The sequence below is a fragment of the Crocuta crocuta genome, unplaced genomic scaffold (genome assembly GCF_008692635.1).
Source record: "Crocuta crocuta isolate KB4526 unplaced genomic scaffold, BGI_CrCroc_1.0 scaffold26, whole genome shotgun sequence".
Lineage (NCBI taxonomy): Eukaryota > Metazoa > Chordata > Mammalia > Carnivora > Hyaenidae > Crocuta > Crocuta crocuta.
The window spans coordinates 3491531-3513661 of record NW_027532249.1 but is presented as its reverse complement, the minus strand read 5'-3'; the positions used below and the strand labels follow the sequence as shown (position 1 = coordinate 3513661).

Below are 22131 nucleotides of genomic sequence, written 5' to 3'. Positions count from 1 at the left end.
TCTTTAAATCACTTGGAATTGATTTTTATATATGCTGCTTGATAGCTATTCAATTCGTTAGCTGCATTTGTTGTAAAGTCCCTACTTTTCCCACTGACGTGCATGCCATCTCATTCATAGGTCACGTGTTGTGCATGAATGGGGCTGTTTCTGGGGCTCTTTATTCTGTTCCATTTGCCTATTTATCCATTTGTTGCCAATACTGTGCTGACCAAATTCTTACAGCTTTATTATAAGTCTTGATAAATGGTCTATAATCTGTTTAACCAATATTAGTAGAGATATCGTGAGAATATGGTTGGAAAGTGGATATGTTGCAGTCTGGTGGCAATTAGGGGAATATTAGGACCTAAATCTACATGTGGTGATGTGTGCGTTGGGTGTGTGTGTTTATTTTTATGGGTAATTAAAAAACGATAAGTAAACCTCTTGTTTCAGAATAGTTTTGCCTTTATAGAAAAGTTGAAAAGATAGTTCAGAGGGCTCCCGTATACCCCACATCCTGTTCCCCCCTATTATTAACACCTTTCCTTACTACAGGGCATTTGTCACAACAAAGGAACTGGTATTGATACTTTATTATTAACTAAAGTTCACACTTTACTCACATTTCATTAGTTTTTCCCTAATATCCTTTTTTTTTTTTCCAGTTCTGGGATTCCATTCAAAATATCATAATACATTTATTTAATTGTCATGTCTCTTTGGTGTTCTCTGGGCTGTGATGGTTTTTCAGACTTCCTTTGTTTTTGATGGCCTTGGCAGCTTTGTGGAGTCCTGGTCAGGTATTTTGGAGAATATCTCTCAATTGGGGTTTGTCTGATGCTGTTCTCATGATTAGACTGGGGCTGTTCCTTACCACGCATGCTTAACTACTGGTGTTGTTGACCTTGGTCACCCAGCTGAGGTGGTGGTTGTCAGGTTTCTGCACTGTAAAGTTATCCCTCCACTTTCCTTACTGTATTCTTTGGAAGGAAGTCTAAGCTCACACGCAAAGGGTAGGGATTATGCCTCCCTCCTTGAGAAAGAATTACTTGGAATTCTTCTGCAGGTAAAACTTGTCACCTCTCCCCACCTAACTGATGTATTCAGTCATTTATTTATATCAGTATGGACTCATAGATATTTATTTTATGCTTTAGGTTATAATGCAATGCTGTCTTATTTAAACTGTTGCTCAAACTGTACCAGCTGTAGCCACTGGGAGCTCTTTCTGTTGGCTCCCATGTCCCTTTGACATATGCTTATCCTTTTGGTTTTTGAGCACTTCCTTACTTTCTGACACAACAAGATATTGCCGGCTCATCTTGCATATTTTAGACTTCAGCCCTAGAATTAGCCATTTCTCCAAGGAGCTCTGGTTCCTTTTATTGAAAAATGGTACTTACAAACCAGGATCTGGGCTGCAGTGGCTTGTTGCCACTGGGGTGTCATTTGTTCTAGGACCTTTCAGTGAGCAGAGCTAGGCAATGCATGCAGATAAACTTGAATGTACACACATATCTGACCCGCGAACAATGTGTGAGTCAGGGGTGCCGACCCACCATTCAACCAAAAAATCTGCATATAACTTTGACTTCCCAATGATTTAATTCCTAACAGCTTACTGCTAACCGTAAGCCTTGACAATAATATAAGGAGATGATTAACACATTTTATTTATGTATTATATACTGTCAGAACTCTATTCAGGACCATGTGGTTGATTCTAACCTTCTTTAGCGGACAGGGGAAGGATTTTCTCCAAAGTTATCAACAGATATATTATTAAACAGAGGGGTAAGCTTTTTGTTCCTGGAGATTTTTCTTAGAAGATACAATAATCTGGGGCACCTGGGTGGCACAGTTGGTTAAGCACCAACTTCAGCTCAGGTCATGATCTCAATGTTCGTGCATTCGAACCGGTGTCGGGCTCTGTGCTGACAGCTCAGAGCCTGTAACCTGCTTCGGATCCTGGGCCTCCCTCTCTCTGCCCCTTTCCTCTCTCTCTCTCTCAAAAATAAAATAAATGTTAAAAAAATTTTAAAAAGATACAATAATCTTTTTTTCCTTTTCCTTTACACGCTACACAAAGTTTCGGTTTCAAAATGTCACTTCTATTAAGAATTATAGCATCTCGGGGCGCCTGGGTGGCTTAGTCGGTTAAGCGTCCCACTTTCGCTTAGGTCATGATCTCGTGGTTCGTGGGTTTGAGCCCCGCGTCGGGCTCTGTGCTGGCTGCCAGCTCAGAGCCTGGAGCCTGTTTCGGCCTGTGACTCCCTCTCTCTCTGACCCTCCCCTGCTCATGCTGTCTCTCTCTCTCTCTCCTAGAAATAAATAAAAAACATTAAAAAAAAAAAAGAATTATAGCATCTCAATGACTTCTTTCAAATCGCACAATATTTACTTCTGTTTATGTACTGTTCATTTAGGCAGTGGGCTGAAAATAGGGTCAACATCATTGCTAGCAGGAATTGAATTATTACTGTGTGCCACACACACTATTATAAGGAATTCGTGTTAATCTTCATAATCCAATGAAAGAGTAACTCTCCTACTCCCTCCTTGTCAATAAGGAAGCTGAGCACTGAGGCACAGAGGTTAAGGTGCTTGTCTCAGGTCCTGCACCTAAGACAGTGTAGGGCCCCACTTTAAACCTAATAGTCTTTTCCAGAACCAGTGTTCTTGAAAACAGTTCAAGCAGGATTCATGAGGGAGTATAATTTGCAAACTACCAAGAGAAAATAGCAGTTGGTCATATTCTGCTCAGAGGGTTTGGAGCTAGAGACTCTTTCTTGTGGTTCTCTCTGGCCTCCTCAGGACTAGCCTAAATTTCTGTCTGGAGAAAGGGGTATTAAGAAACAAAGGAATGACCGAGCCTCCCTAGAGAAACCTATGTTTTCTGCTTAGTTTGCATTCAGTTCCCACTCTGACATTTTCCATGAGAAACAATCCATTTAAGTCCAGGACGAGAACCTGACACTGCTTGTTTGAACTTGACACCAGGAATTTGGCCCCAGGTGAATAGCAGTTATGGATACACATTAATAAGTAAGCAAGGCCCCATGGGAACAGAAATTCTTCCCAGGGTACACATGTCAAGTGCTTAACTGTAAATGCTTAGGTCATTGTAAAGTGTTATTGTCCAGTCAGGTATTTACTGTGAAGGTGGCAATTATTCTTCATTTTTGTTTTGTTTTGTTTTTGTTTTTTTTTAAAGAAAGTTCATTTTGGTTTTAGTTGCACAGGGAGACCAATCCGGTTGTCTGGAAGAACTAGCATTTTAAACTGCTTTAATTATTGCTGCTTTGATTATTGCTTAAATGGTTGCCTTGCTATGTGTTACATAGGTATTTTGCATATTTAGAGAAAATATGTGCTAATGTGATGTAACAAACCCTGTTTATTCATTTCGGTGGCTGCTTGAGGGCATGGGGAGGGCCAAGACCAGTTCGTGGCACACAGCAGCCTTCTCAGACAACAGCCCTTCTCTGCTGGATTCTGATGGAATGTTGTGAATGATTCCCGCTGCTTTTGGCAAGAATACCTAAAACACATGAGGTGGCTTTGACAAAAAAGAATTCCACCAGACATTGAACAACCGTGTGCTGCTTACTGCTGCCCCACTACTTACTCATGGGTCTCTTAAGCTTGACCTTGGAAGGGGACTGTGGCTGGGGGAGAGAGGAGCAATATAGGGTAAAGCTTTTAAAGTGAAATGTGCATTGCTTTCTTCCAGGAGTTTGTCAGAATATGAAATGCTTGGTTATTGCTGTTATGATAGCTTGGAAATAAAATATACACTCTAGAATGTACCTGAACCACCAGAAACCTTCTTTGGGACTAAGAGCTCACGAGGGCACTATTTTATTGTATCACTTGTAAGAATAGTGTCCGAAACATGGACATTTGGTTATGTCCTAGGTATCGTCATCTTAGTACAGATTTCTAAACTTGTAACTTAAGAGTGTCAGCTTATGCTGAGGACTGATGGATGTGGGGGGAGGGGGGGATGGACATGGAGGAGGACACTTTGGGGATGAGCACTGAGTGTTATGTGGAAACTAATTTGACAATAAACTATTAAAAAAAAAAAAAAAAAAGAGTGTCAGCTTATGAATTGGATGGCGGAAATACCAAACTCAGTATTTTACAGTCCACCCCTTAAAAGAGTTGTTCTCAAGCTATAGAATGCATAAGAAGCTGCTGGGAAGTTGCTCAAAGGCCTATTTCTGGGGCTCACCTAAGAGACCTTTTGGTTCAGCAGGTTTGAGGCATGGAGATGTTCATTTCTAAGGAGCCCCAAATAATCACGGCGATGGGCGGTCTGTAGAACACACCTGAGAAACAAGGCCCGGAAGGATTCACAGATGTCCTCTGGGGAGATGTAGAGAAGGCCAATTTGCTCTGTGACCGACTACAGGAATCTTGGGTGTTTATCCTCGTTTTGTCTCTTTGCTTTTAGCATCAAGGTTTTGTTTGGTTTTTAATGTGTGTAATTTTCCAGAAAAATGAGGACTTTTCTGCACCTGCTCTAAGCTACGTGAAAACTTCAAAGAACTCATGGAAGATCAAATGCAGAAAAACCATATTCTCTAAGAGGTTTTTTTGTCAAAGCCACCTCACGTGTTTTAGGTATTCTTGCCAAAAGCAGCGGGAATCATTCACGACATTCCATCAGAACCCAGCAGAGAAGGGCTGCTGTCTGAGAAGGCTGCAGTGTGCGTTTTACCCCAGGGGGTAAAATGAGACCCGGGGCAGGGGAGGCACAAGTGTGTGGGGTGGGGGAAACACAGTTGTGGAGGCTCAGTGGGACTCACATTGACTTTCAGGAGGAACCCATGGAACTGAACCTTCCCAATGAACCCCTAGTGGGGGTAGAGCATTACTCTGCCTTTAGCCTGCTGGCTCGATCCCCTCCCTCTCAGGTAGGGCTTCAGGAAGTCCTGGGGGTACGTGCCCTCCTCTCTCTCTGCCATCAGTGGGGGAGGATCATGGAGAACTAAATACCTGTGAAAAGAGAATGAGTCAGCTGCCATGTTGCCAGGTTACATCACGAACAACAAAACAAGGACCCTGTTTGGGCAGCACAGCCTGTCGAAACTCTGGAGGCCACAAGAGCGCTGTTTCCTGACCCCTCTCCCCCGTGGAGAGCCTCTGAGCGCTGTGGCCCGAGACACATGACGGGCTGCTGTGCGGACCGCATTCCAGTATAAAATAATTAACATCAGGCCTGGATTAGAAAAAGACTCCCCTGTCATGTGTTTTGACCCCTAAGCCTGACCAGTATTGCTGTCTCTCCCCCATTACTCAGTTCTTGGTTCTGATCCTGACTCTGGTGTCTTCGGACAATCCCTTGAATTTAGTGTTTTCCTGGTGAGGGGACGGTAGCCTCCCCCATGGTCTCCATTTTCCCACTCTGTCTGCCCTTCGTGTCTCCCACTGGTTCCAGAGGGAACCAGACCCGGTTCTGTACCCTAACCTCTATCCTGACCACTTGACCCGCCTGCAGCTGCTTTCCTGTGGGGGTAGAATCTCAGATAGTCAAGAAAGAAACCCTGGGTGATGTGATGCTCACATGTAAGGGAGGCAGAATACCATCAGCTCTTAAAAGAGGGTGAAGGAGCAGCAGTGGGAGGGGCACCAAGAGAACTCCCAGTCTACACTTCTGGCTGCTTTACGATAACTCTTCAGGGTGATTTCTGGGAGTCCTGAGTTTTGTAGATGGGTTGGTCTAGAAAGTCAAAAAAACAGTCTTTCCCATCAAAATTGACTAGGTCTGTTTAAATCTGGGCTTGGGCAAATGAGTCTCCTTTTACCTGTTCCAGTGCCCAGCACAATGCCCAGCACATGGCAGACACGTGATAAATATTTGTCAGAAAAAAATGAATGAAAGCCACTAGATGCCATAGTCTCATGCAATCGTTATCACAGAAGGGCCAGTGATGGCAGCCTTCCAGCCCTGTGGGTCGTGCAGTGGGCCTCCATGGGAATGCAGCGGAGGCATTCCCACTGGTTGCTATTTTACCCGCAACAGGCTCTGAGGAAGGAAATCCTCACCTTTCTAAGGCTCTTCTTCAAACTGCAGTTGTACCTATTTCTTCCAACCACAGTTTGCCAATACCAACTGGATGTCCTGCCATTCAGTTCAATTCTGACGGTCACTCCCTGGAGTTAGCACAGATCCCACAAACTAAGGACTCAGCCCCACAGGACTGCCCCACCTGTCCACTTCCGATACCAGATGCAAGTCGTGGTTAAGAAGTTAACTTCACTTCTGCCCAGCAAACTACCAATCTGAGGGTTCCTATGTTCTCTCCACCTCGGGTTTGATAATTCACTAGAACAGAGTTCTTAGTCTAGAACACGAGACTTGGGATTATAGTGTTCCCATAAAGGATACAACTCAGGACCAGGCAGATGGAAGGGAAGCCTAGAGCAAGGTAGGGGTTGCCACCATCCCAGCATCTCAGCGTGTTCACCAACTCAAACCTCTCCAAGCCTGTGTTCAAGAATTTTCCCTGAGGTTTATTATTTAGTCAGGATTGATTCAATCTCCAGTTCTCTTCTCCCCAAGATTGGAGAGTGGGCCTGAGAGTTTCAGCCCTCTAATCGTGGGGTTGGGTCTTCTGGCCACCAGCCCCCATCTGAAGCTCCCTAGGGGCCCCTTCCTATAAGAAATTCAGGTGTGGCATAATGGGGGCCTTTGTGAATAACAAAAGACATGCCCACCACATAGAAAACTTCCTGGCTTCGGGAACTCTGTGCCAAGAAGCAAGAAGAAGGAGCACATACGTATTTCTTTTTACACCACAGTAGAGGAAATATATTTGACAGACCCAGGAGTGGTTGGTCCTTCTGATCTCAGTTCATTGTTAGAGGGGCGTTCACTGGCCCTCCAGCCTCAGAGTAAGAATCTGTTCTTTAGGAGGATGGGCTATGCCCTTCCCTTGCTGCCACCCTTGACTCCAGTGTATTACAGTTTGAGGATCTTTAGAACCTCACATATTCTTTGCCTATAATGATCGAAAGAATTGCCTCAGGAACGTGGGTGCCCACTGGGTGGTTATGTTGCTCAAGGCCTGATGGGAGCAAAGTGGGCAGAGCCAGAGGGTCTGAGATTAGATGTGCATCCACCCCTGATTCACTGTGTCATTTTGGAAAAGTCATTTATTTCCTGAGACCATTTCTAAACATAGAAGAAGTGTGAGGACACACTTTTCTTATCTCTCCATTTCAAGGTCCAGTGTAGATTGTGAGATAATCAGCCCATATAGGCTTACTCTTATGCTCAGGATGGATAGTTTGGATTGTGTGTTAAAGCGACTTGCCTTAATCCTGGCAAAACCTACGCTATTCCTCTTTGTCTTATGAAGGCACTAAGGAAAGAGGGGCTAAGGAAGCATTTGACTTTATTTATAATCTGCCCTCGCTTCAGGGGTCTCCAAAGCTTTCTTGCTGGCCAGAATCACCCATACCCCCCAGGTAGAGAGATTAGCAGGGCACAGCCTGTTTTACCTGAAACCAAATTTGGGCAGAGATGAGCCCCACCCTTCTATTTGTGGTTTGATAAAGACTGCCAGGAAGAAATGAAAACTAGGGTAACATGCCAACCTGCAGGCAGAAAAGCCCTTTTCTGGAATGTTTTCAATGTAAAATTCATTGCCATCAAAGAACTCAAGTTTCTTTTTTTCCCCCTTCAATTTTTGTGAGAGGCCTGGGGCTTGTCTGTTGAGAATATAGATTTCAGGAGCATAGTTTTTCCCAGGGGGTCTTTGGTAAGAAAGATTATGGAAGAACAGATTCCAAAAGACATGACTCAAGAAGGTTTTTGTCTCTGGTTTGGAAGCCTGGGGCAGCTGCCTTTACCACGGCTGACTCTCCTTGGGCCCTTCCCAGCTGGCACCCAAAAAGCCCTCCTCTCATTGATTTCGGGTCTGCAAAGAATTTAAATGCCAAGGACGATTTCTCCAGTAACTTTATAAGCCAGTTAAAACCGTTTAAGAGGCATTTGGAGTGGGTGAGGGAAAGGGAAGGAAGTGGGGGAGGGATATAGTCTCTTCACCCCTCTCGCAGTTTTGATTTTCTGTCCACCTTTCTTCTTTCCTATAGCCATCTGTCTAGTCCAGCACTGTGTTTTCTCTCGGCCACAGCATGAGAGGGGCTTCCAAACTCTTCTCCTCGTTCCACACCGTAGCCTATTTCGTGTACCGTTTTCCTCTAGAAGGTGGAGCTGACTCTGTTGCCCTCCTCTTCTTCAGTGGCAGCTGGGCATGAGACAGGTGTGGGGTGTCTTCCGGTCCATCTGCTGTGGTTCCTGCTGGCCACCCCCTTCCATCTCAAGACGAAGGTCTCAGTCCAACCCTTTCTCCATTGAGACGGTTCACTTGTAAATACACCCTTCCATCCAAGGCAGTGCTGGGTGCAGAACGATTTTTAACAGTATATGGGGATGAGGGTACTCCCCTGCCATGGGGCCTTTCTCCGGGGGTGGCATCTCAAATTCTCATTCATGTTCTACCCACTTCTTGGCCACACTCCCCTCATCTTCCCAGATTCCATCGATCAAAATGCATCACTCCCTGTACTTCTGTACTTCCTGTACTCTGTAACTTTCTGTTCTCCCATACTTCCTGTACCTTTGTACTTCCTGTACTTCTGTACACTTCCTGTACTCCTGTACTTCCTATACTTCAGTATACTTCTTGTATTCCTGTCTACTTCCTGTAATTCTGAAGTGCTTTATTGCCTCTTTATTATCCCCATATTGCAGATGTTACAATGTTGTGAGTTAGAGTAACCATGATGTTTGTCTTTGCTCTCAAGTGGGTTCCAGAAGACAGGGATTACTGTTTTCTCTAGCACCTACAAGAGACTGGCATATAATAGCCGCTCAACAAATATTTGTTGAATAAATGACTAAACTTCTGGAGAATAGGACCTGTGTCTTTTTAATCTTTGGATCCACCACAGCATCTTCACACTAAAAATAGATCAATAAATATCTTTCTGGATTATTCATTTAAATAGAGTTCATGTCTTAAAACCTTTGCAGGAACAGCCTCTTAAAGGTGAAAGTCCGGTTATGTCATATTGCACGGTGGCTATAACCATGTCAATTTCCGGGCCTTCGCATTATGTCCCATATTCTCTCTGATCTGTGGAAGACAGTATGCAAAAAGCTCTACAAAAGCGTGTGTGTGTGTGCAGGACCATGAACATGCATGCACATGCACATACACAAAATTTTGAAAGTATATAATGAGTCATTTTTATGGGAAAAGAATTGAAATCAGGCCTCACTCTGAAAGCTGGAACGTATGCTACCATCTTCATAACGAGTTTTTCTAAAATTTGGAATTCTTTCCTTCTGGGGGACAGCATTTTATATATGCACATCTTAACCTCCATGGATGCCAGAGACCAGATATTAAACTTTAAAAATGTTCCACTCTCCTCGGTTTTCAATACTTGCTGAGCAATCGAGTTGTTATCCTGCAGGACAGTAAAGGAGCTGTTTCCACGTGAGCTTTTTGTTTGGTCTGTTGGGTTACTTATGTTTTACAAATGAGCATTCATTTCTGTCCGGGTGTGACCTCTTTTCCAGGGAAGTTCCCTTGAAGGACGCTAAGGAATATGCTGAATCCATAGGTGCTGTCGTGGTTGAAACAAGTGCAAAAAATGCTATTAATATCGAAGAGCTCTTTCAAGGAATCAGTAAGTACCTGAATTGCACTTTCAGCTTTGCCTACATTTGTATGCTTCTGGGAGTCAAAGCATAAAATCACAGAGTGCTGTGCTCGAGCTTTCCCTCTGTGTGAATTTGTCTGATGCCACAGATATAAAAGTCACAGTCTGCACTCCTTAGTCGGGGCCTATATGTGCCTTCCGATCCTGAATGGCTATAGTTCTGTGCTTTAACCTGTTGATTCTGTGTTTTGTGAATCAAACGAAGTAACTCTGTCGCAAAATAAGTCATTTTAATTAAAACGTGTATGGGGCACCTAGGTGGCTCCGTCAGTTGACCATCTAACTTAGGCTCAGGTCATGATCTTGCGGTTCATGGGTTCGAGCCCCACATCAGGCTCTCTTCTGTCAGTGTAGAGCCCATTTCAGGTCCTCTGTTTCCGCTTCTCTCTGCTCCTTCCCCGCTGGTTCTCTTTCTCTCTGTCTTTCTCTCTCTCTCTCTCTCTCTGTCTCAAAAGAAATAAGTAAACTTAAAAAAGGTTGTGTATGTGATAGCATTTTATGTTTGTATATTGAAGGGAAGAGAAATAAAATAGGCACTGATAAGGTATAGAAAACTAATGTTGTGCGTTAAACGGAAGGACTCTAGGCAAACAAAGTAAAGGAAACTTTCAGTAATTTCTTTTGCTTGGGGGGTTCATCAACAAAAATTGAATCTCTATCCCTCAAGACCAGAAATTGGGGACTGAGTGGATGGTCAATTTCATAAAGAATTTTCTCCGTTCTGATCAGCCAGTTAGTGGAAGGTAGTAGCTCCCATCTTCATCTCCTGTTCTGGGCTATGTTATAATTCCCTTTCTTTATGCTGGTTCCCATAAGTAAGCTTTATCTCAGACCTGTTTCCCAGCTGATGGCCAGATTTCCTCTTCACAACTTCTTTGGCAAAGACGTCTGAGCTAGGTCCCCTCAGAAAGCTACCTGCTGACAGCTGTCTTGAGAAACTGTCCCCAGATGCCTCTGGAGCATAATCAGGGACTTTGCAGAAGGGTCCATGTTTACTGAAGTGAGGAGACCCAGTGGCCCGGGGTACCCGCCTTATGAAAAGTTGAACCCCTGCACGGTTGGCAGTTGTTCTCAAAAGTCTTATCTGGCTCCAGACAATTCCAGAAGGGAATTCCAGAGGGAAAACGGACGGTTTGATCTCTCTTCTGCCTGAAGTCATAGTTGGTGGTGCTCTCAAAGTCCAAGAGGCCTTCACTTCCCAGAACAGATTTGATTTCCTTTTAACTGGTTTTGGTTCATTACTTTAGGCTCTGAGAACCCTCAGCAGGGATTATTTTGTTTGTTTCTCTTGGCTTGATGGGGAATTCACTGGAAGATGGGGAACTCTGACCGGGGTTACTTACATGATACAGAAATGCACCAGAACACACAGCTAAGGCCTGAACAGCCCCAGCTTCACTTGTTCTTTGGGGGTCCACATCACCTTCCCTCCCATCCTCCTTCAGAAGGGTTCGTTTGTCCGCTATCATTTCACCCTCTCAACAAAATAGTGTCGATCCAAGTGCATTGACCTTTGTGGTTGAACTCGAGAGTGGTAGGCTGTAATTTTATGTTGCAAATGCTGGATCCCCAGACTTCTGCTCCTTCCTGAAAATGGGCCATGGATGGAATGCCTCAGCTGTCCTACATCTGTAGCTGTGGAATGCTGGGTGACCTCTTAGAGAGTTTGGCTTGACCTCATTCCATTAACCTCGTTTTCCCTCGGATCAAACTCATTCTTTTCTGGTGGCGTTCGGCTTTTCTGGTATGTTAGGCAAGTTGTGTGACTATTCAGTATTTTGTTTGGATTAAAGCTTTTACTTAGTGAAGCTAGAGAGCTCCTGATGACATTGACCCCTTTCCTTTGTGCAGCTCCTTATGTGTTCTAGAGCCCTTCCCCACAGCTTTAGCTCTTAGAAGGCCCGATGGTGCAGCCGGCAGTGCCCAGTGAAAGAAGCACAGTGCTCTGCATACCGGAGAGTCAGCTTAAGGGTTCTGCATGAGCTGGGAGATTTTTTGAGGTTTACACAAATCATTATTAAAACGAAGAGTGAAATAAGAACCGCAAAGAAGAAAATAAGCCCAAGCAGCAAGTATTAATATCTTAACTTGAAAGATACTTCTTTGTGTGGTCGAGCCAGTATACACCTGTTCACCCCTAGGAGGTCTTTATGGCTCAAGGTGATGGGGACCTTGAGTAAGGAAGTCCTAAGATCTTGGTGGTCTGCTTCATTTAAGAAAAAGCAAGTGTTTTGCCTAAAGCAGTGGGTAATTATGGCTTCAAATAATTCCTGTATAAGCCATACAATAACTGTATCACTTTGTCTTTCAGGTCAAACAAACAAGTGCTTGTTTCTGTTTCATTCTCCGTTGGTTAACATTGCCTTGTAGGGCTCCAGGGTTCCTCCTGGCCTTTGACTCTTGACTTGGGCTCAGATTGTGATCTCAGGGTCATGGGATTAAGCCCTGCATTGGGCTCTACACTGGGTGTGGAACCTGTTTGAGAATCTCTCTCTCATCCTCTGCCCCTCCCTGTTTGCACACTCTCTCTCTCAAAAAAAAAAAAATTGCCTTAGCAAAGAAGCCTGTAGATCCACGGCCCACAGTACTGTAAGCGCTGTACTGTAAGGGGCCTCTTCACTCCTTCAGGTGAATTTCTTCACACTCGGGTGTGGTAGCCTAATAACAGGTTAATTTGAACTGCAGTACCAAGTACGCCTAAATACACCACAGCCTACGTTTCATTTATGTGTTCTCCCCTGCTCCTACTTGTATTACATGTGCTCCTTCTGAGCTCAAAATAGAACGCGCTATTGCTGACTTGTACCTTCCCCAAAGCAGTGTTCCAGAGACAAACGTGCCTGGGAGAAAGGATGCAATAAAAGTGGTGAGAGTAAAACCCTTTAAAAAGGTGTGCTTAAGCAAAATGAAGTCGTATCGACTTGGATGAAGAGACAAATGTTCCTCTTCTGTATTCCCAGGGTGTTCATAAAGCAGAAAGGAGACAGCTGTGTTTTCTAAGCATGAGTTAAGGTATTTACTAACTGGAAGTTGCTTAGCAAAATATTGTCTGTTTTCAAGGCTAAAGCTACCCTGTAAAGGACCTTGTAAAAGTACTGCCCTATTTTGGAGTGGTGGGGGGAGAGGCCTGCACACGGTCTGTCCCCACATAGTGTACTGTTGACTGGTATTCCTCCAGGTACCCTCTCCTCAATGACATTTTTGGATCTCCTTTGCCCTACAGCATATGACTCGTTCCCTTCCATGCATTTCTCCCCAGAAATTTCTCTTTCTTGAGGTCTTAGGCCTTTAATTTGAACATCAGAGTTTTCCTCTTTGAGTTAAAAGCGAATTCTTCTTGGCAAAGAAAATTATGGTACATTGGAATGTTTCAGTTGGTGTGTGAAAGCACAAAGAATATTCTTGTTGCTGTGTACTTATTACAATGTTACGAATCAAAACCTAAGTCTTGGTGGCCTTCCCTGCCAACTACTCTCTCTGCCTGACTCTAATCTTGAGAGGCAGGGTACGGAGCTCCGACGTCAGCATTTGCTTCTTAGCAGGCTTTGTCTTTATCCCCTCCTCCATCCACTTGCTGTGTCTGGTCCTGATGGATGCTTCTCCTTCCTCCCTGCAAACCCGAATTCCTTGAAGGTCCAGTTCATATCTTTATCCTTCACGAAGTCTTCATCTTCCCCAACTCCCATGGGTGGCTCCTGAAGTTACTTATGGCTTCCCCCATCATTCTGCCATTTGAACATATTTAAGTGATTAAATTAAATGAGCACATTACGAACGCTCTCTAAGTGGTATACACTTCGTGCAAGTTCTCTGCCAGCAAGTCTTGTTCTGTCACGTTCCCCGTGAAGCTAAGACGAGTAGATAGCATAGTGCCCAGTTTGGTCTTTTGAATTTGGTTCTTCATTCCTGCCTCATGATATTCCAGGGGCAGTATTTCAGCGCGGTCACTAGATCAAGTGAAACGTGGTCACTCTTCTCTGGGGACTTAAGGTTGGATGACACGGGCCAGTTGCACAGGCTGAGTTATGTCTTTATTTGCTTATTCGACAAATGACACTTCTGTGGGTCAGGTGCCTTGCCAGATACCAGGGACACCACAGTCAACAAAACAAACTGGCAGGCGGGCGGGAAGACAGCCTGTGGGCAGAGAGCCAAATAAGTATATGATGACACATTGTAATAAATGCTTTGAAGCGGAACAAGGATGCAGGAATAGTGACAGGTGGGGACTTTAGATCGGTGGGGGAGATCTCCCCAGGGAAATGATTTTAAGCTGGACCTGGAAAACAAGGAGAGGCCAGTTGGGCAAATTGCTCAGGAGGAGCCTCAGGCCGAGTGAGCACCATGAGTGGAGTTCCTGAGGCCGGAAGTGCTGGGCTGCATTTAGGAGAAAGGGGGTCGCTGGGGACTGCAGGTGGCGAGCTCAGGCACCCCTAGGTGGGGAGCGTGGCGACGGAGCCAGGTGCTTGCTCGGTGTCATGTTGGGATGGAGGAGGTGATATTCTGGAAGCCTTGCACGGGTTTTAAGCAGGGGTGGGCCACAGCTGGTACACAGTGATGGAACGCTCACCCTTGGGGAATGGGCAGGGGGAGAAGGGATGGAAATGGCTCCCCGATTTAGGTGCCGTTGCAGTCATGCCATGGAGAGGAGGCTGGGACCAGGTGGAGGGATGTGGATGTGAACTTCAACAATCTTTCGGAAGTGGAGCCAGTAACACAGGGAAACAGGCTGGGCTTGGGGGCCGAGGGAGAGAGTGGTGCGCTCCAGACTCCCGGGTCTCCGTTCCTGGAATGAGGACAGGCTACCAATGAGCAGACTGTCCTGGGGCTGCATCTGTTGTGAGTCCGGCGCACTGGATTCCGGAGTGTGAGAAACACAAGTTTTGGTGTGTGGATTTTAATTATTGCAACTCCAATACCATTTCGTTTTTGGCGTTGTTTTTTAACTCTCCCTAAGAGCAAAAAGAGGTGGGACTGTAAGCTCACCAGAAAAAGGTCTGTTTTGGGGTGGGACCTCGGCCAGACAGCTGCACTTTTGTTCCAGTTAATTTGAATGGACAAGAGAACACAAGGCTTGCTTCTGAAAATCACATCTGGACACATAGTAGACATCAAACCAGGTTTTGTGTTGGTTGGTTGGTTGGTTGGTTGGTTAGTAGTTTGAGAACAAGGTGAGAAATATTTTTACAAGTGAATATAATTAGAGGTACATGCATGTTGGTTTAGAGAAATCAGAATAGAGTGTCCATTCGACAGGCAGGAAGTTAAAACTTGTAGGCAGTGATGAGGTCCTGCTCTGTGACAGAGTGTTAGCTATTTTAAGTGCTCTGGATTTTTTAAATTGTTTGGAGCAGGATAAAGAAATTTAAAAACTAAACAAAGCATTTGCAAATTGTGTAGTAGTGTAGCAAGCTGTCAAATGAAGGTACATTTAGCCATTAAGGCACAGGAAAAGACAAACACATGCATCTACTGTTGACTGTCTTACATCCAAAAAGTTAATTTAGGGATTGCAGTAATAGGGGATGTCTGTGAAATAATGTAGTTTTCAGAATATGGACAAGTGGGAGTATCAAAAGCTCTAAACATGCGTATCTTTTATCCTGATGATTCTGAAGCAGAAGCTGATCAGTGGTGCAAAATGTAGCAGTAATGTTTAACCCTTGGCCAGTTCTCATTCTGTCCCATTGTTGCATTTGCTTAAATGTATATTAAGTCATCAGTACACCATTTATCCTGTGAAATAGGCACTGTTACCATCCCTATTTTACATACACGGAAATTAAGGCTCGGAGAGGTTTGTAACCTGCTGTAGGTCACAGAGCTAATAAGCAAGCAGCCGGTATTAGAAGGCTGAGAGGGTCTCCAGAACCATGCCGGCAGCTTCTAGTCTGCCTCACTGCTCGTTGCCTGTGGCAGTTTAGGGTAACATTATTCATAATGGTGAAAAACAGGAAATGACTTAACCATCCCAAAGTTGGGAAATCGTTAAAAAAAAAAAAAGCAAACAAACCATGATACACCAGTATAAACTAGTGGTTTAAAATGATGTATATCTGTATTCCTGACATGAAAAGATAAATTATAAATTGAATGTAAAACAGAAGTTACAGACTGGTTTGTATAATATCCTGATTTCATAAAATTTGAACCATATGGTATATATAGTAAACAATATATTCTTCTGGGCAAAGGTTGGAAGGATATGTATGCTTAACATGTTAACAGTGGTTGTTTCATGGTGGTGAGATTCCAGGGAACAGAAACAAAAACAAAAACGAAATCCGGCTTGGGGTGCCTGGGGGTGGCTCAGTTGGTTAAGTGGCTGGCTCTTGGTTTCCGCTCAGGTCATGATCTCATGGTTTGTGGGGTCTAGCTCCATATCAGGCTCTGTGCTGACAGCATGGAGCCTGCTTTGGGGTCTCTCTCTCTCCCTCTCTTTCTGCCCCTCCCCTGCTCATGTGCGCTCTCTCTCTCTCTCTCTCTCTCTCTCTCTCTCTCTCTCTCTAGGTTTAGGAGCACCTGGGTGGCTCAGTGGTTAAGCATCTGACTTCTGCTCAGGTCATGATCTTATGGTTGGTGGGGTCGAGCCCCGCATCAGGCTCTGTGCTGACAGCTCAGAGCCTGGAGCCTGCTTCAGATTCTGTGTCTCCTTCTCTCTCTGGCGCTCCCCCGCTCATGCTCTGTCTCTAAAAAATAAATAAAAATGTTTAAAAAATAGTTTTTATATCAGGTTTTATTTTGGAAAAAATTTTTAAATATACACCAGTAAACCAAATAACATAGTGAACCAGCATGCATTTATAACCAAGCTGGTTTCACTCTACCCCACGTTCCCCCTCACCTCCCACTTGGATTATTTTGAAGGGAATTCCAGATTTCATCTGTAAATATTTTCAGAATGTAGCCTTTTTTATATAACAATTTCATTATTAGTAATTATAATGCTGCTATCATATTAATATCACCAGATATTCAGTGTTCAAATTTCCAAATAGCTTATATTTGTCCTAAATGGTTTCTTTGTTTGCACTTTACAGTTTGTTTGAATCAGGATGCAAATAAATTTCACATAGTGATCGGTTGATATGCCTCTTAAGTCTTAAGCAAGAGATTCTCTCTCCATGAGGGAATCATGCAATTTATTTTTGTTGTTGTTGTTTTAAGTTTATTTATTTATTTTTGAGAGCGAGAATGTGCACGCACGTGCACAGGGAGGGGCAGAGACAGGGATAGGGAGACACAGAATCCAAAACAGGCTCCAGGCTTCAAGCTGTCAGCACAAGCCTGACGCGACACTAGGACCCTCGAACTGCAAGATCATGACCTGAGCCCGTCAGACACTCAATTGACTGAGCCACCCAGCTGCCCCTCTCCTCGTGGCTTTAATGTCCATCTTCCTAGTAACTAATAATGTCGGGTGCTTTTTTATGTGCTTATTTGCAATCTTTCTGTCTTCTTTGGTGAAGTGTTGGTTTAAATTTTGCCTGTTTTATATTGAGTTGTTTGTTTTCTTAATGTTGAGTTTTAACGATTATTTGTATATTTTGGATACATGTTATCAGATATTTGTTTTTTCAAATATTTTCTCACGAGGCTGTGGTTTGCCTTTTCATTTTCTTGATGATGTCTTTGGAAGAGCAGAAGTTTTTAATTTTGACGAATTCTGGTTTGTTAGATTTTTCCCTTGTTGCTTGAGGGGTGTTTTTTAAGTTGTTTATTTATTTACTTATTTATTTTGAGAGAGAGAGAGAGGAAGAGGGCACAGGGAAGGGGCAGAGAGAGAGAGAAAGAGAGAATCCCAAGCAGGCTTTGCACTGTCAGCACAGAGCCCGATGTGAGTCTCAAACTCGCGAACCGTGAGATCATGACCTGAGTTGAAATCAAGAGTTGAATGTTTAACCGACTGAGCCACCCAGGTACCCCTTGTGGCTTGCGTTTTTGTGTCATATAATTTTTAAATGTTAAAATAAAAATAAGGGGGCATATCCTATTCAATGGACTATCATTCAATAATAAAAAGAAAGGAGCTATTAGGCCATAGAAAGACATGGAGGAACCTTAAATGCATACTGCTAAGTGAAAGAAGCCAATCAAAAGGGCTGCATACCATATGATTCCAGCTATGTGACATTCTGGAAAAGGCAGACCTGTAGGGACAGTAGAAAGATCAGTGGTCGCCATGGGCTCATCAAGGGAAGGCAGGAGGGATGAATAAGTAGACACAGGAAGTTTAGGGCAGTGAAACTATTCTGTATGTAGTGGTGGATGCCTGACACATTATACATTTATCAAAACCCAGAGGATTTTGATGAAATGAGCCAAAATTGAGCCCTAATGTAAACTATGGATTTTGGTTCATAATAATCAATGATGGCTCATCAGTCTTAATAAATGTTCCACGGTTGTGTAAGTCGTTAAAATGGGGAAAGTTGGGAACGAGGGGGAGGAGTATTAGGAGCTCTCTGTACAATATGCTCAATTTTTTCTGCAAACCTAAAGCCGTTCATTCAATAGAGTCTATTAATTTAAAAAGAAAAATAAAAGGAAAAGATGCCCTTGAATGGTAAGGAAGTCTAATGATTTTAGAATAACTTAAGCCTCCCTGTTTTGAAGTCATGTGGCATTTTGGACTAGCAGCCAGTGATGACCTCCCCCTTCTTCCCTCTCTGTGAGTGTCACCATTCCTTCAGCAACCTAGACACTTATCTTTGCTTTTTTTTTCAATGTTTATTTTTGAGAGAGAGTCAGAGCAGAGGAAGGGTAGAGGGAGAGAGAGAGACACACACACAGAACCCGAAGCAGGCTCCAGACTCTGAGCCGTCAACACAGAGCCCAGTGTGGGGCTCGAACCCAGGAACCACGAGATCATGATCTGAGCCAAAGTAAGACACTCAACCAACTGAACCACCCAGGCGCCCCTATCCTTGCTTTTCTTTATCCCTCTCTTCACCCTGCTACTTCCAGTCAGTTGTCACATCCTGTCAAGTGTCTTCCTGCAGTCCCGTCCGTCTTTGTTTCCTACTTCTCTTTTTAATATTTATTTATTTATTTATTTATTTATTTATTTGTCTGTCTTTAATCTCTAACTTCAATGCGAGGCTCAAACTCACAGCCCTGAGATTGAGAGTCCCACATTTCTCCTACTAAGCCATCCAGGTGCTCCTCAACTTCTTTTAATGTAACCAAGGTCAAGGCTGTCCTTATCCCTGACTTCCTGGACTTCCTGCAGGCCTCCTGATGAAATTCACTCTGTGTCTCCTAAGCCATTCTGATCCCATATTGAATGTTAGCTCATTTCTTAGGTCTAGACTCTTAACATTCAAGGTGATCTAGTAATTCCAAGATCATTTTTACAGCAGTAAAAGGACAGTTCGGAGAATGACTCAAGTGGCATGTGTCTCCCCTGCCCTCCTTGTAAGGGAAGTGTTCCATAGAGACCCCCCTCTCTAAATGGAGGGGCTTGAAGGCCATTATCAAGGCTAACTGCCGCCAAGTCCTATGTGTCAGTTTACTAATCAGGGTGATTCAGAAAATCAGGATCAGGAAATGGAAGTCACAGAGCAATTACCAGACCCTCTAACACTCAACAGAAAATAGCAGAGCAAAGTAACCCCTGAACTACAGTGAAAGGGGAGAGGTGTTACCAGGCAGCCCTCTAGGCTCCTGCAGGGAATGGCCCAACCTCCACCCAAGGAGCAAGCACTGCTGCAGCCAACCACACTCTTTTATTTTTGTTGTGTATGAAAGCATCACAGTCCCTAGTCCAGAGCCATGATCAAATTTATAGGCTTGGAATTTGTTTTTTCACGTATTGCATTCCTAAGGAATCCTTTTTAAAACCTGTTTTTCCTCTGGGCTGTCAACTTTCAGGAAAACTGAATTTCAAAACAAAACAAAAAAAGCCCTTGAACTTTTACCAAGAAGAATCTTACACAATCTGAACTTTATTAAAATAAACAGCCTGGCCTGGGATTTCTACTCAAGGATGACCCGTTACGGAGATTGTGTACTCAAAGGACATTTTGTAAGAGTAGAAACCCACAGAGGATGATGCTCAGAGCCTTTTCGGATGTTTGTGTCTATATATATGTTTGTCCTGTTCTATGCTTGTGTAATTAATACTGATTCAATGGTGCGATCACCTTGGTACAAAACACCTTGGCCATTTTCCAGAACCGTTCTTTTGTCTAAGTGCATTTCACCTTTTGGTAAGTTCCAAATAACCCAGATCACAAGATCAGAGCTCTTGTGTTTTCACAGCGCTGTTGGCTTCCTTCTCTTTTTAAGGTGCTTGCCTCATTGTTATGACTCAGCTTTCCTCAACCTCTGCCTTAAAATGGAAGCATTTCCTTTCTTCTCGCTGTTTGAAGCGGGGATGTGTGGCCCGGTCCCAGGTTGTGTTTCGTGGAAGAGTAGGATGGGTCCTGATCCTAGTACCTGAACCCATCACCCCATGCAAACTCCACCTGAGGGCACCCAGACCCATTTGTGGCCATTAGTTCCTTCCACATTGGTAGTAGCCATAGATGGATATGCTGGAGGAGCTGTCAAGTTACTATCTCACATTCTTTCTTTTTTTTCATTTTTTAAAAATGTTTTATTTTATTTTTGAGAGAGAGAGAGAGAGACAGTGTAAGCAGGGGAGGGTCAGAGAGAAGGGGAGACACAGAATCTGAAGCAGGCTCCAGGCTCTGAGCTAGCTGTCAGCACAGAGCCCGATGTGGAGCTCGAACCCACAAACCGTGAGATCATAACCTGAGCCGAAGTCGGACACTTAACTGACTGAGCCACCCAGGTGCCCCTTTATAGGTGTGGAAAGAAAGTCTTGAAAATACTAAATAGCTTGTCCATGTTCACTTAACTGCATCACAGACTGTCAGATCTCAACACTCTTTCTCCCAGAGAAGAAAAACGAAGTCAAAGGAAACTGTGTAACTCTGTCTTTGAGAAATACTTTGTTCCAATAAATGAGATTTCATGTATTTTGAAGATAAATGGGACCTGGTACCTCTAAGAAGCCAGGCTCAACAACTGACTCAAAAACACTAACAGTTTAAAACAACAAGAGTCTCCTTGAGGCATGATGTGGGTCTACTGAATCTTGTATTCTAAACGTTGTTTTGGTTATTGTCCATGGAAGACAGAAGTGGGAGACAGGAAAGAGGGAGAGGAGGAAGGACAGAGCAAGGCGAGATGGGGATGGGTTGCCCAGACATTCCCATTGTGCCTTCCATATGTTCTTTGTTTCTATATTTTCACTCTACCCTTGTGACTTCAATGTGTATTGTATGCATAAGCTTCTTTTGTATTTGCAGTTCAATTCATAGGAAAAATCTTATGAAAACTTACAATATGAGGCATGTAGAATAAGTCAAAGATAGGGCTAATAGCCTCATGCTACTTTGCTGACTTTAGAGTTAACAACATAAGAACAGCATGAAGTTGATGTTAGCATAGGATATTGATTCTGATATTGTCAAAACTATTAATCAGTGAACAGTACTTGTCTTAGTTAACTAGGACAACAGCTTCTACCAGTTAATTGTAATTTTGACGCCAAGTATTTCAGATGCAAAAGCAAAAGCCCCTGTTGCAGCACTGAACACATCCAGGAGGCACCCAAAATCTTATACATTTAAATAATGATATAATACTTGGCACTGTCATTCCTCCAAAACACTCCTTTTGAGGAGTAAGTAGCATTTGCTTGGCAAGATCTGACCTAAATAAATCAGGGTATTGGTAGTTGTTGGGAACTTTCCTCCTCATCACTTAAAAATTGACAAAATAGAAGAGGCATTTTGTTTATTTCCTTTTAATTACGACTAATAAAAAAACATAGCATGTCCAAAGGAGAAAAGTACATACTGCCGTTCTCATTTGCTTCTGGATCAGGACTGAACTGTTTTGAGACTGGTGTACAACAGCTCTGCATAGTTTGTGGGCTGTCTGGGAAATGGCCGTAGTAGCAGCTTCGGAATTTATTAGGATCTTCTCATCCGCTTCATAATGAGATGAAGAGCTCTACCCTTGGTTTCGGATTTTGGCTAATTGCCAATGACCTTAATCTTTCTGCTTGGGCTTTGATGAGTGGCCATACCACCCGATCTACACAATGCATCAATATCTTGTCATCAACTCTTTCCGTCCCTGGTGAAGATGAACCTCTAACCAGGGTGATTTGACTCTGTTTCTAGTCCCCAGGTAACATCCACTTGCATGCAAGGATTTTGTCTTTGGAACGTCTTTGGAACTCATTTCCCTTCCATTTCTAATCACTGGTTATTTAGTAAGCGGATATACTGGTGAGCTCATTTTAACAACCTTTACTTTTTGTGGGACATAGGACTGTAGCGCAGAGGGCTAACGCGGTGCAGTAAGAAGGACAGAGGCTTTGGG

The 22131-nt window shown here is 43.6% G+C and overlaps 1 protein-coding gene across 1 annotated transcript in view; it reads left to right on the top strand.

Annotated features, from left to right (window-relative positions):
• Positions 1-22131, top strand: part of RAB31 (RAB31, member RAS oncogene family) — a 161292-nt gene that overhangs the window by 134486 nt on the left and 4675 nt on the right. The window contains exon 7 of the mRNA XM_077778265.1: positions 9587-9696. Coding sequence (XP_077634391.1) covers positions 9587-9696 — 110 coding nt within the window. The remainder of the gene's footprint in view (positions 1-9586; positions 9697-22131) is intronic.